General features: G+C 40.0%; 1 protein-coding gene across 4 annotated transcripts in view; it reads left to right on the forward strand.

Annotated features, from left to right (window-relative positions):
• The window catches only part of sppl2 (signal peptide peptidase-like 2), a 48,168-nt gene extending 33,681 nt beyond the window's left edge, over positions 1-14,487 (forward strand). For 3 of the 4 annotated variants that reach the window (XM_063032551.1, XM_063032550.1, XM_063032549.1), the window contains exons 11-16: positions 265-327; positions 3,763-3,862; positions 4,178-4,255; positions 7,212-7,372; positions 8,451-8,507; positions 11,650-14,487. In XM_063032551.1, coding sequence (XP_062888621.1) covers positions 265-327; positions 3,763-3,862; positions 4,178-4,255; positions 7,212-7,372; positions 8,451-8,507; positions 11,650-11,844 — 654 coding nt within the window. In that variant the 3' untranslated portion in view covers positions 11,845-14,487. Of the gene's footprint in view, positions 1-264; positions 328-3,762; positions 3,863-4,177; positions 4,256-7,211; positions 7,436-8,450; positions 8,508-11,649 lie in introns of all 4 variants that reach the window. The other variant, XR_010016009.1, reaches the window with a different exon arrangement.
• Positions 14,488-16,599: the final 2,112 nt, after the last annotated feature.

The raw sequence follows: 16,599 nt of genomic DNA on the forward strand, positions 1-16,599 counted from the left end.
CAGGTGCTTGTTAGGAGTCATAACTTGCTAGACAGTGAACTAAGAGCTGAAAAATGGGGTTAGCCGAAAGATCACGTATTGGCTGATGTGGATATTATGACCCTTGTGTTCTCATCCCCAGTATCCTTAGTTAGAAAATGGGGTGGAAATTATGGCTCATTCAGAATTTTTTTTTTCTAATCCATTTCCTGAGAATTCTGAAGGACATGTTTAACTTTTTAAGTATAGACGTTTATTTCTAAAGAGTGAACTTCTGTGTTTCAGAGTGGCAAGAGTATCATGGTGGAAGTGGCTGCTGGTCCTTCAGATTTCTCTACGCATGAGAAGGTACAGTGGAAAAAAGCCTGAAATATGCCCTGTTCAAATCTTTGGGCTGTGTGTGGTGTGTGTTAATTACTTAATCTTCATTTTTTCCCTCATTCTGCTCTCTTTTTGGTAGGATCATAACTATCTTGTACTATCTTGTACAGTGACTGTACCTTCCCGCCCCTCCAGGCACTCATACCCTTTTTTATCTATAATTTGCATTCAGGTTTTTCCCCCTACAGGCACTTTAAGATAGCTTTGAACTGCTGTACAAATGTATGGTTTAGATGCTCTGTTTGAAGGCGAGGTCTGTTGGAATGAGAGTCACATCACTGATTTTCCCCCATCATCCTGCCTGATATTTTTGCCACTTGTTTCATATGTTAAACGTCATGTAATGCTCTTATTATGCACTAGGTGTGTAGAATATTTACAGTGCCTATAAGAAGTATTCAACCCCCCCCCCCCCCCAGAAGTTTTCATGTCTTGTTGTTTTACAACATTGAATCACAGTGGATTTAATTTGGCTTTTTGACACTGATCAACACAAAAAGACTCTTTTGTGTCAAAATGAAAACAGATCTCTCCAAAGTGATCTAAATTAATTACAAATATAAAACACAAAATAGATGATTGCATAAGGATTCACCCCTTTAATATGACACATGAAATCATCACAGGTGCAGCCAATTGTTTTTAGAAGTCACATAAATAGTTAAATAGAGCTCATCTGTGTGCAGTCAAAGTGTTTCAATTGATTGTAGTAAAAATACATTTGTATCTAGAAGGTCCCAACTGTTGGTGAGTTAGTACCCTGGCAAAAACTACACCATAAAGGCAACTCTGTGAAAAGGTTATCGAAAAACACAAGTCAGCAGATGGATACAATAAAATTTCCAAGTCACTGAATATCCTTTGGAGTATAGTTAAGTCAATCATCAGGAAATGGAGAAGAATATGGCACAGGTGTAAATCTGCCTAGAGCAGGCCATCCTCAAAAACTGAGTGACCGTGCAAGAAGGTGACGAGTGAGGGAGGCCGCCAAGAGGCCTATGACAACTCTGGAAGAGTTACAAGCTTCTGAGGCTGAGATGGGAGAGACTGTGCATGCAACAACTGTTGCCTAGGTGCTTCACCAGTTGCAACTTTATGGGAGAGTGGCAAAGAGAAAGCTACTGTTGAAAAAAAACTACATGAAATCTTGGCTAGAGTTTGCCAGAATGCATGTGGGAGACTCTGAAGTCAGCTGGAAGAAGGTTCTCTGGTCTGATGAAACCAAAATTGAGCTTTTTGGCCATCAGACTAAACACTGTGTTTGACGTAAGCCAAACACTGCACATCATCAAAAACACACCATCCCTACCCTGAAGCATGGTGGTGGCTGCATCATGCTGTGGGGATGCTTCACTGCAGCAGGCCATGGAAGGCTTGTGAAGGTAGAGAGTAAAATGAATGTAGCAAAACACAGGAAAATCCTGGAGGAAAACTTGATGCAGCCTGCAAGAGAACTGTGACTCAGGAGAAGATTAGTTTTCCAGCAAGACAATGGCTCCAAGCATAAAGCCAAGCTACACAGGAATGGCTTAAAAACAATGAAGTTAATGTCCTGGAGTGGCCAAGTCAGAGTCCAGACCTCAATCCCATTGAGAATTTGTGGCTGAACTTGAAAAGGACTGTTCACTCATGATCCCCACACAATCTGACAGAGTTTGTGCAGTTTTGTAAAGAAGAATGGGGAAAAATTGCAGTGTCCGGATGTGCAAAGCTGATAAAGACCTATCCACACAGACTCAAGGCTGTATTTGCTGCCAAAGGTGCATCCACTAAATATTGACTTGAAGGGGGTGAGTAATTAGGCGATTATTTTGTGTTTAATAAATGTAATAAATTTAGATCAATTGTAGAAATTTGTTTTCACTTTGACACAAAGGAGTCATTTCTTTTGATCGGTTTCAAAAAGCCATTGTGATTCAATGTTATAAAACAATAAGACATGAAAACCTCAAAGGGAAGGGAATACTTTGTATTGGCACTGTATTTTCTGCTCAAGTATTAAATATGCAGTGCTTTGATTTCACTCCCCTCCATCTTAAGGCAAAGCAATAGTTTGCCTTAGAATGTGAAGCTGAACCTGAATCTCATGCCTTTCTTCAAATATTAATTGAGCCACAACAAATTCTAGCTAGACACATTTCCTTTCACATTTCAACTGAAATATAGAGATATTTCTAAACTACATTGGAAATCTTGCCCAATATATCACTGATAGTCTCTAAGTCAGTGGAGCAGATTGAGTGCCCTTCTGGGCTGAGTGTGGGCATTGCCAAGCAGTGACTAAATGATGACAACTTCCAGGAAATTAGATTCATATTTGATTCTCAGCCTTCTAGCAGAAAATAATTTGAGGAAATTTCATTGAGACATGCAGGGCTGCCTTTCTGACTTTTGAACAGCAAGATTACCAGTCTTGTTTCTAATGCTTCTGTTGAATGAACATTGGACACTGCTACAGGTTTAGGCACACATCACTAGCAGCAATTTACTTTAACCATAGAATTTGAAGGAGGATCATGAAAATACTCAAGCCCATCCCTATATATCTCTGACAAGCTGAATTTCTGTCCTTAGATTTGCAACATTCTTGCAGTTTAATATTTATTCTCCTGTTCTGATTCCTTATTGGGTTGGTTTTATATGTTTGTTTATCCAGATTGATATTATTCATGTTTACATCTGGAAGGAAATCTGGAAATGGAGAAGGTATTGCAGCTGAATTTAGTCCTGATTTTTGTTTATATCAGATGTTGACAATCACCACTTTCAAAAGGGTCCTTAATATGTTGTGATTTGTGTAAGGAGTCATGGTCTGTTTGCAATTTTAAGCTAGAGGCACTGAAATCACAATAATTTACAACCTTCCTGGTCAGAATGACCTAGGTATTTAACAGATAAGTCACTAGCAAACAATATTAGAATTTCATTACGCTCTTACTGACTCTTCCTTCAATTAGTCCTGACGAAGGGTCTCGGCCTGAAACGTCGACTGTACCTCTTCCTAGAGATGCTGCCTGGCCTGCTGCATTCACCAGCAACTTTGATGTGTGTTGCTTAGAATTTCATTAATTTTGTCCAAAAGTTTTGAACTAATTTGTATGTTTGCCAATAGCACTTGAGCAGATTCCTCTTCAAAAGTTGATTGATATTTTGTGGAGCATATTGCTCATCACAGTGATGGTGATGTTTATATTTACCCTCAATCTCCTTGTCTGTATTCAGTATCAGTTTGCACAAGTGCTTCAATGCATGTTTTTGATGCTATAATAAATTGCATTGGGTCCAGGTACCTGAAATTTTGAATTAAATACTTTAGACTGAGTAAGTGGCAAACAGTTTCCTTCTCTTTTTAGTGGAATGAAATGATTTGTTGTATTGGTGAGACTGTTGTTTAATCTTCAGCTCCCAATGGTACTGAAGGTGCCTCGGTTAAATTCCTCGCCTTTGGCACTGTGTGACAGACCATTCTCCCTCCTTGGCTTTGGTGATGTCTTAATACCAGGTAAATAATCTCTGCTTTTCTGTGAACCCAGGCATTTCATTTGTTTGATTAAATGTGCTTGATTTCCTTCACTGTTTTTGGATAACTATCCTTTTTAACAAAGCTGACATATATTAAGCAGTTCTTACTGTGGTACAGGCACTTTGTGATTTGTTGGCAGATTTTGTGGTTTGCAAAAATAGTGTGTTGAATTTAAAAAAAAATTTATTCACTTGTTTATAACAAAAAACATTGTGTCATACTGAAATTCCTTTTGATTCTAAATTTGTCTTGTCGTCTACAACAACAACAAGTAACACCATATCTTCCTTGCAGGAATGTTAGTGGCATACTGCCACAGGTTTGATATTCAGGTGCAGACTTCAAGAATCTACTTTGTAGCTTGCACAGTCGGTAGGTGCCATCGTTTATTTTCATGTGACTACAAAACAGATGCTGGGGAAAAAGAAAGAAATTGGAGAAAGAGCTCAGGAAGCCCTCAAGATTCATTACTGCTTCCTTCAGTTTAGCATTGCCATACCTTTGAAGCTTTTCTATATTCATTTTTGGGATCTGGACATTGGTTGTAAGGCCCGTATTTATGGCTCATCCTTACCATCCCTTGAAATGGTGGTGATAAGTCACCATCTTAAACTCCCACAGTACTGGGAGTTCTGTGATTTAAATCTTGTAACAATGAAGGTCCAGCAATACTTTTCCAAGTCAGAAAGGTGTGGTATTTGGAGGGAACCTGCAAGTGAAATGCATAAGGAGTGGCTGTGGTTTGCTGGAGAATGCACTGACTTGGTGCAAATGATACTTGTATCAGTAAGGTTGTTTAGTTTCTAGATATTAACATTGGAATGGGATGGTTGAGATAACACACGTAGGATCTAGCTGAATAATACCGGTATTTAAACAAATTGAAGCAAAATATGCATCTGCACAAAAATGTTCTTAATTCTTGGCTGTGATGGACATGTGATCATGAGAACTGCATCTGAACACAAAGAGTGGCTTACTCTTGACAGACATGCTGATCAGTGGAAGAAACCAGGAATGCAGAAAATGCTGAAGTACGTGGAGCAATTAGTGGAGCAAAAGAAAAGAGGAGTTCATGTTTTGGGTCAAGACTCATTTTTTTTGCTATTGACGTGAGAAGACTCCCTTGTATCTGATCAAATCAAGAGTAAAGGTTAAGCTTTTAAGACCAAACCCATCAATTACTTTCAAGAGGATAGTTAATAGGTTTAGTAAACTCAAATAATGGCTTTTAATTAAATGTTGTAGAAAGATTCAAATATTTGTGTTGTGCCATCATTTTGAAACTAGTGTATTATAAAATTTAAAATTTGAAGAATGAGACAACTCTCAAAAATTGAAAGAAAATAATAGAATGGGAATAAAACCCATGAGTAGAATCCAGAAGGAAAAAGTACATATAGAACTGAGTTTGGTGAAGCGCACAGAAGTCATCAATTTTTCTCAAATGGAGATTCCTAGTCCTGAAGAAGGGTCTTGGCCTGAAATGTTGACTATGACATTTCCATAGGTGCTGCCTGACCTGTTGAGTTCCTCCAGCATTTTGTGTATGTTGCTTTATATTTCCAGCATCTGCAGAATTTCTTGTGCTTAAGACAGATTCTAGCTTGTGTTCAATTAGGAGTGTCAGTGCGGTGATGCATGAGTTTTGTTTTACAAACCCCATTTCCAGAAAAGTTGGGATATTTTCCAAAATGCAAGAAAAACAACCAATCTGTGATATGTTAAGTCACGTAAACCTTTATTTAACTGACAAAAGTACAAAGAAAAGATTTTCAATAGCTTTACTGACCAACTTAATTGTATTTTGTAAACATACACAAATTTAGAATTTGATGGCTGCAACACACTCAACAAAAGTTGGGACAGAGGCATGTTTACCATTGTGTTACATCACCTTTCCTTTTAATAACACTTTTTAATCATTTTGGAACTGAGGATACTAATTGTAGTGGATTTGCAATTGGAAATTTTGTCCATTCTTGCTTGATATAAGACTTCAGCTGCTCAACAGTCTGTGGTCTCCGTTGTCTGATTCTCCTCTTCATGATGCGCCATACATTTTCAATAGGAGATAGTTCTGGACTGGCAGCAGGCCAGTCAAGCACACGCACTCTGTCTCTACAAAGCCATGCTGTTGTAGCCCGTGCAGAATGTGGTCTGGCATTGTCCTGCTGAAATAAGCATGGACGTCCCGGGAAGAGACGTCGCCTTAATGGCAACATATGTCTCTCTAAGATCCTAATATACGCCTCAGAGTCAATGGTACCTTCACGTACATGCAACTCACCCATGCCGTGGGCACTGATGCACCTCATACCATCACAGATGCTGGCTTTTGCACCTTTCGCTGATAACAATCTGGATGGTCGTTTTCATCTTTGGCACGGAGAACTGGACGCCCGTTTTTTCCGAAAACTAGCTGAAATGTGGACTCATCTGACCACAGCACGCGGTTCCACAGTCTTTCAGTCCATCTGAGATGAGCTCGGGCCCAGAGAACTCGCCGGCCTTTCTGCATAGAGTTGATGTATGGCTTCCTCCTTGCGTAATACAGTTTCAAGTTGCATTTCTGGATGCAGTGACGGACTGTGTTGAGTGACAATGGTTTTCCGAAGAACTCCCGAGCCCAGGTGGTTATAATTGTCACAGTAGCATGACAGTTTCTTAGGCAGTGCCGCCTGAGGGCTCGAAGATCACGCGCATTCAACAGTGGTTTCCGACCTTGCCCTTTACGCACTGAGATGTCTCTGGATTCTCTGAATCTTTTCACAATATTATGTACTGTAGATGTTGAAAGACCTAAATTCTCTGCAATCTTGCGTTGAGAAATGTTCCTTTTGAACTGAATAACAATTCTGTCACGAATTTTGGCACAAAGGGGTGAGCCACGACCCATCCTTGCTTGCAAAGACTGAGCTTTTGATGGACGCTACTTTTACACCCAGTCATGATACCTCACCTGCTACCAATTAGCCTGCTTAATGTGGAGTCTTCCAAACCGGTGCTACTTGAATATTCTGTGCACTTTTCAATCTTATTTTAACTCTATCCCAACTTTTGTTGAGTGTGTTGCAGCCATCAAATTCTAAATTTGTGTATATTTACAAAATACAATTAAGTTGGTCAGTAAAACTATTGAAAATCTTTTCTTTGTACTTTTGTCAGTTGAATAAAGGTTCACGTGAATTAACATATCACAGATTTTTGTTTTTATTGCATTTTGGAAAATATCCCAACCTTTCTGGAAATGGGGTTTGTAGTTCCTTCACATTCTTTTTAGAAGTATCTGTTGTTCATTTCAGGTTTCTTGTCTTTTGTTCCTCAGCTTATGGGATTGGTCTTCTCATCACTTTTATTGCTCTGGCACTGATGCAGACGGGTCAACCAGCGCTCCTTTACCTGGTCCCATGCACTCTGATTACTAGCATCTGTGTGGCTTGCTGGCGCAAGGAGGTGGCAATGTTCTGGAGTGGAAGTGGATTTGCGGTGAATACCAGTTTGATATGACTGCCTTGAAGAATTTTTTTTTCCCCAAAATGTAATAGTAAAGTTGAGTAAATTTGCAGTTCTATCATTATGCAATTCTACCTTGGACCGGGTACAACATTTGAGATTAAAACGAATCCAACTTATTTTGGAATCATTCATTGCCACTAAATACCCATTTATGATTGATTATAATTTAATGTCTGAATTATAACATTTAAGGAGGAAAGATTAGGAATTTCATTGGAATCACAAAATAAGCTGTTATCAGCATTAAACATTCCATGTAAAATAGGATATTTCCATCCCAGTAAACACTCCAGATAAAATTAATGTTTGATTCGGATTAAAATCTTCCTGGTTGTCTTAATCTTAACTTTTAACAGTACTTCCCATAAAACAACAAGCAGATTATGTAGGTTGAACTGACATTTACAATGTATGTAAATTGTTTTAATAAATGTTCTAATTTGATTTGAATTGGATTTTTCCAAATTAAAGTATCAAAATTCTTAATGGCTTTGTTGATGTAGTTTTTTAATTCTTGCAAGCCTACATCTCTCTTTTTCAAGGTTTAATTTATTTAACCCTTTACAGTCTTCAGGGCAGTGTTGTTAAGTCTCCAAAAAGTGTATTATTTACTTAACAAACAAGCAATTAGTTTAATAGTGTCCCATTTCTATGGCAAACTCTACACATTGATATCAAACCAAAGAGCCGTAGGAGACTGTCAATAATGCCATCCATAAGACCTACACTCTGCTACTTCATCAAGGGAGAATCTGAGGATTTACTGGTTGGTTTGGTTTAGTCATTGTACTTTAAATTCAGAGTCTGTAAAAACCCTCGGAGTTTACGCAGTGTTGTAGACCAAGCACAAAATAGATTCAAAACCTGCCCATGACAGTACATTGAAGAAAGGGAGTTAACTGTGCTTCGTACTTCAGAGGTTGCAGAAATCTGGAAGCAAGAGCCAGTGCTTCACTAGTAAATCATTATTGTTAAGTGAATGGAGCAATACACCATTTTTTGTATCTTATGTTTGATGAAAATAATTTTCTTTTCAATCAAATTCTAGAGCAATTCACACGTCACCTCGTGTGTTGCCTCGTCACCTCCAACTGCACCAAAGCTGGTAAGTGTCCCTGAGGTTGTACGAAACCAAGTAAATCAGAGGTGTCAAACTACCGGCCCACGGGCCGCATCTGGCCTGCGAAGGGGTCCAATCTGGCCTACGGGATGATTTGGGGGAAAAAAAAGTATATTCACGACCATTTATTATCTATCCGTACGGCAGCCGCTCTCTCTCCCACTGCTGTCTGTGCTGCCTGCCGCGCTGGCAGCTCGTTGTGTGCACTTAGAAAACAACAGGCAGCAGTTAACCACCCGCTGTGCATAAGCACCTACCACCCTGCACTGAAGAACACTAGGGCCCCACTTACATTGTCAGACACAGTGTAAACACACAGAGTACTCAGGTAACACCTGTAGCAAGGCTGAGACTGTTTGCTGCTGTGGTTCAAAATGCTCTCCAAGAAAAGAGAAGTTGACATCGAAGGTCGGATATTCAACGATAATTGGAAAGATCGTTTTTTCTTCTGTGAGGTCAACGGCAAACCTGTGTGTCTGATATGCTCGCAGCAAGTGGCTGTGGCAAAGGAGTACAATATCAAATGACCCTATGAGACGTCACACGGAGAAAAATATGACAAGTATGCATAACGACTCAGAATGCAAATGATAAATGAGCTTGAAGCAGCTCTAAAAAAACAGCAATCAGTGTTCACCAAAAGTCGAGAGACTCATGATGGAACTGTCAAGTCCAGCTATATGATTGCCAACAAAATAGCTGCTGCGTCGAAGCCATACTCAGAGGGGGAATTCATCAAAGCATGCATGCTGACGGCGGCTGAGCTGGTGTGCCCTGAGAAGAGACAGGCTTTTGGTAATATCAGCTTGTCAAGAAATACTGTGGCAGAGAGAATCGGGGATCTTGCTGGAGATTTGAACAGTCAACTAAAAGACAAAGTGAAGTCATTTATTGCCTTCTCTATTGCAATTGAGAGCACCGACGTGACTGATGTAGCTCAATTGGGAATATTTATTCGTGGTGTTGATGCATCTTTGACTGTCACTGAGGAGTTTGTGGAGATGGTGCCCATGACAAACACCACAATGGCAAATGACGTTTTCTCCAGCCTCGTCGAGGCCTTGGACAGACTGGAGGTTGACTGGAGTCACGCTGTTAGCGTGGCAACAGATGGCGCACCGTCCACGGTCAGGAAAAAGGCAGGTGTTGTTGAGAAACTCAGAGAGAAAGTCCAGACAGAGAATCCACGGCAGGAATTCTGGAATTTTCATTGTATTATACACCAAGAGGCGTTATGTAGCAGCAGCCTGAAAATGGAAAATGTCATGGATGTAGTAATCAAAATGGTTAATTTTATTAGAGCAATTTGACACTCTTTTGTCTGAAAGTAATATTGGACACGGCCTACCCTACCACACTGAAGTCCGCTGGTTGAGCAGAGGGGTTGTGCTCAAACGTTTTTTCAATTACGTGCGGAAATTGGACTATTCATGAACGAGAAAGGAAAGCCAGTGGCAGAGTTAGATGACCCAGACTGGCTTCATGATCTTGCATTTTTAGTGGATATAACAGAGCACTTAAATGTGCTTAATGTCAACATGCAGGGCCGCAACAAACTTGTTACAGAATACTACGACTGCATTCGTGCCTTTCAAATTAAGTTAGGCCTGTGGCAGATGCAACTATCCCGGAGCAACCCAGCTCACTTCCTCCCTTTGCAGCCTGTGCGTGTCGCTCATGGGAATAATGACAATATGGATTATTGGACAGGTACAAGGATAAAAACATCACGGCTGAAAAGTGAGTTTCAGAATCGTTTCCAAGGCTTCACTCAGCTCAAGAAGGAATTCTCACTATTTTGCTCGCCGTTTGCCGTCAACGCAGCATCAGATGTGCCGGAGGAACTCCAAATGGAACTAATTGAAATTCAGTGAAACTCGGCTTTGAAATATAAATTTGAACTGTGGGTCTGGACTCATTCTATCAATACCTGGGACCGATGTACCCCGAGATGACAGACTTTGCCTCAAAGATCCTTTGCATATTCGGGACAGCATATCTCTGTGAGCAGGCATTCTCCATAATGAACATTAACAAATCCAAACTGCACTCGCAGCTGACACACAGACATCTAAATGACATGATGAAAATCACAACTGCCCAGAAAGTGGTCCCTGATGTTGATAGGCTGGTTAAAGCCAAGAGATGTCAGGTGTCTGGAAGCAGCAAGTGAAAAATGAGTGACATTGTTCGATGCACTGCGACATGTAAGCAAAATGCATTATGTAATATTGAGTGTCATAATATTGTGATCCATTCATTTTCTGACTATTCTATTATTGTAAATCACTTCAATAAAATTTAGAGGCTAATTGTGTTCATTGTCTGAGTTTGACTGTTGGAAGCAGGCTAATAATAATTAGGTGCAGTTGTGTAGCCTACATTTACAATTGGTTTCGTTAGGTCTACGTTTGTGTCTGCTAATGTTCGATTTCAAATGGTTAATTAATGGAAAGAGTGCGGCTCCCAAAACAATCTTAGCCAAAGTAGCATCGTTTTTTCTCTCTCTCATCACAACTTTCTTGTAGCCTATGACTGTAAGTTAATACCAATCATAAAAATAATGCTTGCTAGGCAATCTTCTTCATAAGAAACGAAATTCGTAAAGTGAAGCACTTGGTAGTTATAGCAGAGATTAAGACACGAGAGCAGATTGAAGAAATAAAGGCAACAAAAGCGTGGGAGCATGGGCGTGTGACCTGCATGAATTTGCATTTTGTCCAATCCGGCCCGTGACCTAAAGTGAGTTTGACACCCCTGAATTAAATACTTCCCCAGAAACTGTTTAAAATCAGTGTTCCTTGACCACACCACTTGAAGTAGCTAATGTAGTACATTTTTGTTAGAATTGATGTTGCCTCACCTTGCGTATTCTTACCCTGCATAAGAAATAGCATGAGTGGAATAGCAAGTCCTCCAAAGATCTGTCTTGTTGAATTTCACCTCAGTGTTTTAACTATCTGTGATCTGAAAAGATAATTTAGTGCTGGATTAATTGAAGACCAGAGCAATGTTATCCCTGTGGAGAATGATCCACTGCTATTGCAGATAGGTGACTCTGGATATGACTCAAGCATTTTGGGTTGTACTATCCTGACCGGTATTTACTTTGATTTGTATATTACAGGGAGAGCTCCACTCAAAGTCGGTATCTTTAGTTACTGACAAATGTCCACAGGGTGATGACAAATCAACTGCAACTACTCCACACCATGAAGGAGAAGCCCTGACCACCTCACCAGCAACATCCATCAAGGAAAACGAAGCTGAACCTAGTGAGAACTTCCCGACAAAAGATGAGATGAGCCAATCACATTGCTGATAATGTACTCTAATGCTATTTTTCAGCGTGCTTACAGTTGGTTTATATACAATGAAATAGGAGCAGTATCGCAGCAGATGAAGGAGTACCCAGGGGGTGTTAAGTTCTCCTCCTAAATTATCATGGCCATTTGCACTGTACCAAACTATTCCCAGCTCCCACAATCAGTGACAGCTATTCAATGACCCTACTCAAGCTGCTTGCGTTCTCAAAGCTGACACCACTCAGTATAGAATAACCATTACCTTCCTAATTCTTAGAATAATCAAATGTTCATTGTAAGAATGACTTGTCAGGCAAACAATAAACTCATTGCCATATCCCCTGCCCCTTCTGCCATCAACTCTTCACAGCAAATCTGCAGGCCTGAAGTTTTTTAAATAAATATTTTTGGAGATGTTATTCAATTTATTCTTTCTGGACATGAATAACAAACTACTGAACAATTTCTCCAACTTACTAGGATGCTTACTTAAAGATAGCTACTATGGTAAGGAAGTTTCTGCAAAATAACTATTTCTCCTAAACTGAGTACTCCTAGCTTACATCCCATTGAAGAGGAAGAGTTGCACATGGACTATTTGTTGGGTAGATGGCAAGTTTGGAATATAGTGATGGGTAATATGATCACTTAGGTTTAATCAAATGTAACATCAACGTTGGGACTGTGAATCTGATGAGCCATATTTATAGCACAGTAACAGTAGGAATGTACAATTCCAGCAAGGCTCTTTTGGCCTATCTGATCCAGAGTTCATTAATGAAACACAATGTTCACAGCACAAGCAACTTTAGAACCAGAATGGCTGATTTACCATTCCCACACAGCTTCTACATAATACCCTTTTTCCTTAGGTTTTCTTTTCTTTCTCCCTTGCCCCTCTCCCCAGCCTTCTCTACGCCAACCCCCTCTTCCCCCTCAAACTCTCTGCATAATAATAACTTCAACTTCTCACTTGCCTGCTTCTGCCTGTGCTTCATAACTCACAATGAAGTTATCTAGCACCAGAAATAGCACTGAGGTTCCATCCACTATCAGTCTGCAGGAGGACTGATGCTTTCTGTGTTTCTGAATACCAATCATATTTTGTTCCAAAATCATGTGGTCCTCAGATTTCTTCCCTGGTTTGTTAATCATAGACAAAATCTCTTTTTTGTTAAATTATCTGTAGAATTCCCAGTAGTTCAAGGATGGAAGTTAATGCAGACTCAAGGAATATTAGATCATTTAAATTTGGATATTAGAATGTTACTCCTTAATACACCCTCATATCTAATAGATATTTAATTTTTAAACAAAAATAAATTATGTGCCACCCGTTCTGGTAAAAATTGGTTAGGAATTTCTCTTTGGTCAAACTCTTCATAACTTGTTAAACTGATTGGCCTCATTTCTATAGTGGAGCAACTTTAAGAACAATTTTAAACTATTCAGGGCAGTTGAACTGGACCTGATCTACATGGCAGTGAAGTGAATTAAATTTCATTAGTTTGGATTGATAGTTTGTGGGTTGATGGCGGTTTTAACTTCTCAAAATTCTTGTATTTAAGTTGTTTACTTGTACTTGGTAACAAGCTCTGTGCCTGTCACATAATTAACTGAGAACAGCATCAAAATATCATGTAACATTGTTAAACAGCTTGACTGATTGAATGAAATTTAAAAATCTCTTGAAAACCTAAAAAAAATCATTTAGTCCAAAAATAGTAGGTTCTGTGGCATGTTCTCGATGAAATTACTGGGAATCCATGAAGTTATCAAAATCTTGACATCATAATATGTCAGAAAATAAAAGCCTATGTGGGCAGAAATGATTAATCATGTTTTCTATGTGTTTAATACAAATACATACAACTAATAACATCAGCCAAAATAAGTATCTTTGACTAAAGAGCTTTTTTTTAAAAAAAGGTGACTGCGTAGATTTAAAACCCAATTTAAAAAAAGGAACATTCCTTTTAAATTCTGTATTAACCTCTCTTTTTACATGGTGCTCTAAATTAGGCAATACCGTGAAAATGAATTTTAAGAATAAAAATGTGGCTTTTATTTCTTTATTTGAAAATTGTGCAATAATAAGCCAAATCTCTCAACAACCAGTTCCTCCAACAGAAACACAAACAGGAAAATAAAGTCAACATTAAACTTCTCTGACCGATCAAGAGTTTCCTCAAGTTACTGTTGATGATTTATCCCTAGTTAACAGACTGGGCACAAGATTTATTTATTTTCACACAATGACGCTGCTTGACATACATATGGTACTGATTCCAATAAGACGTATTTTCGTTATTCTAAAAAATCATTTTGTGGATTATCATTTCCAAATAAAGCATTTGTAGTTAAAAGAGCACTCTCTTTAATTCTACTGTGCTATGTTGATTTGCCTTCAATGCAAGATGGGACCTATGATCAAGAAGAGGTTAGGATAGTAGGCCTCTTGATTCCGATTCATTGATCCGTGCTGGAAGGAAAATCCCAATTTCCCATTGTTACTTGTCCACGTAGAATGCAATTTGTCAAGAAGTACAAGGTATTGTATCTTAAGGGGAAATCAAAACAAAGCACAATAAATGATGTATTAAAGAGTATAGAGGCATTCTCAGGTGTGTCATAGTGTCATAACCCTTCAGCCCAACATGCAAGATGTCCAACAAAGCTAGTCGTTTGTCCGTGTTTGACTCATATCTGTCTAAGCGTTCTATATACCTATCCAAATGTCTTGTAGATGTTAATTTACTGCCTCAATCATTTCCTCTGGCAACTCGTTACATATATGCAGCACCTTCTGCATAAAGAAGTTGCTTAAGTTCCTTTTAAATCTTTCACCTTCAACCTATGCCCTTTTGTTTCTGATTCCTCTTTCCCGGGAAAGGTACTCTGTGCACTCACCCAATCTCTGTCCCTTATATCACCCTTCAGTCTCCTGGCCGTCAATGAATAAACTCCTAGACTGTTGAACATTTCACTATAACTCAGGCCTTCAAGAGCTGGAGACATTTTTGTAAATGTTTTGTACTTTTTCAAGCTTAATGACATCATTCCTACGACAGGGTAACTGACATTATACAAAATGCTCCAGGTGTGGCCTCACCAATGTCTTGTACAGTTGTAATATAACATCCCAACTCCTCAGTGACCTGACTGATGAAGGCCAGTGATGCTAAATGACTTCACCATCCAGTGTATTTGTGACACAACTTTGAGGAAACTGTACTTGTACTCCTAGGTCCCTATTCTACAACACTCCCCAAGGCCTAATTGTTCACTGTGAAAGCCCTACCCTGGTATGACTTACCAAAATATAATACCTTGTGCTTATCAGAATTTCTATCTCTAAAGGTAGCAGGGAAATTAGATATTGTTTAGAGGCCACGTGATCCCAGTCCCATTAAGGACCCCCACCATCCATGACATGTGCTCTTCTCATTGTTACTGCCAGGAAGGAGGTACAGAAGACCCTGGAGAGACTTGTTCTGGAGCTGGTCAGGCCAGACTTAGATCCTCTCCAGTTCGCCTACTAGCCCCGACCAAGAGTTGAGGATGCCATCGTCTACCTGCTGAACCGCGTCTACGCCCATCTGGACAAGCCAGCGAACACTGTGAGGGTCATGTTTTTTGACTTCTCCAGTGCATTCAACACTGTCCGCCCTGCTCTGCTGGGGGAGAAGCTGACAGCGATGCAGGTGGATGCTTTCCTGGTGTCATGGATTCTTGATTACCTGACTGGCAGACCACAGTACGTGTGCTTGCAACCCTGTGTGTCCGACAGAGTGATCAACAGCACTGGGGCTCCACAGGGGTCTTGTCTCCCTTTCTCTTCACCACTTACACCTCGGACTTCAACTACTGCACAGAGTCTTGTCATTTTCAGAAGTTTTCTGATGACTCTGCCATAGTTGGATGCATCAGCAAGGGAGATGAGGCTGAGTACAGGGCTACGGTAGGAAACTTTGTCACATGGTGTGAGCAGAATTATCTGCAGCTTAATGTGAAAAAGACTAAGGAGCTGGTGGTAGACCTGAGGAGAGCTAAGGTACCGGTGACCCCTGTTTCCATCCAGGGGGTCAGTGTGGACATGGTGGAGGATTACAAATACCTGGGGATACGAATTGACAATAAACTGGACTGGTCAAAGAACACTGAGGCTGCCTACAAGAAGGGTCAGAGCCGTCTCTATTTCCTGAGGAGACTGAGGTCCTTTAACAACTGCCGGACGATGCTGAGGATGTTCTACGAGTCTGTGGTGGCCAGTGCTATCATGTTTGCTGTTGTGGGCTGGGGCAGCAGGCTGAGGGTAGCAGACACCAACAGAATCAACAAACTCATTCGTAAGGCCAGTGATGTTGTGGGGATGGAACTGGACTCTCTTGACGGTGGTGTCTGAAAAGAGGATGCTGTCTAAGTTGCATGCCATCTGGGACAATGTCTCCCATCCACTACATAATGTACTGGTTGGGCACAGGAGTACATTCAGCCAGAGACTCATTCCACCGAGATGCAACACAGAGTGTCATTGGAAGTCATTCCTGCCTGTGGCCATCAAACTTTACAACTCCTCCCTTGGAGGGTCAGACACCCTAAGCCAATAGGCTGGCCCTGGACTTATTTCCTGGCATAATTTACATATTACTATTTAATTATTTATGGTTTTATTACTATTTAATTATTTATGGTGCAACTGTAATGAAAACCAATTTCCCCCGGGATCAATAAAGTATGACTATGACTAGAATCCTGAAGGCACACACTCA

This window comes from Mobula hypostoma, chromosome 24 (assembly GCF_963921235.1).
Source record: "Mobula hypostoma chromosome 24, sMobHyp1.1, whole genome shotgun sequence".
NCBI lineage: Eukaryota > Metazoa > Chordata > Chondrichthyes > Myliobatiformes > Myliobatidae > Mobula > Mobula hypostoma.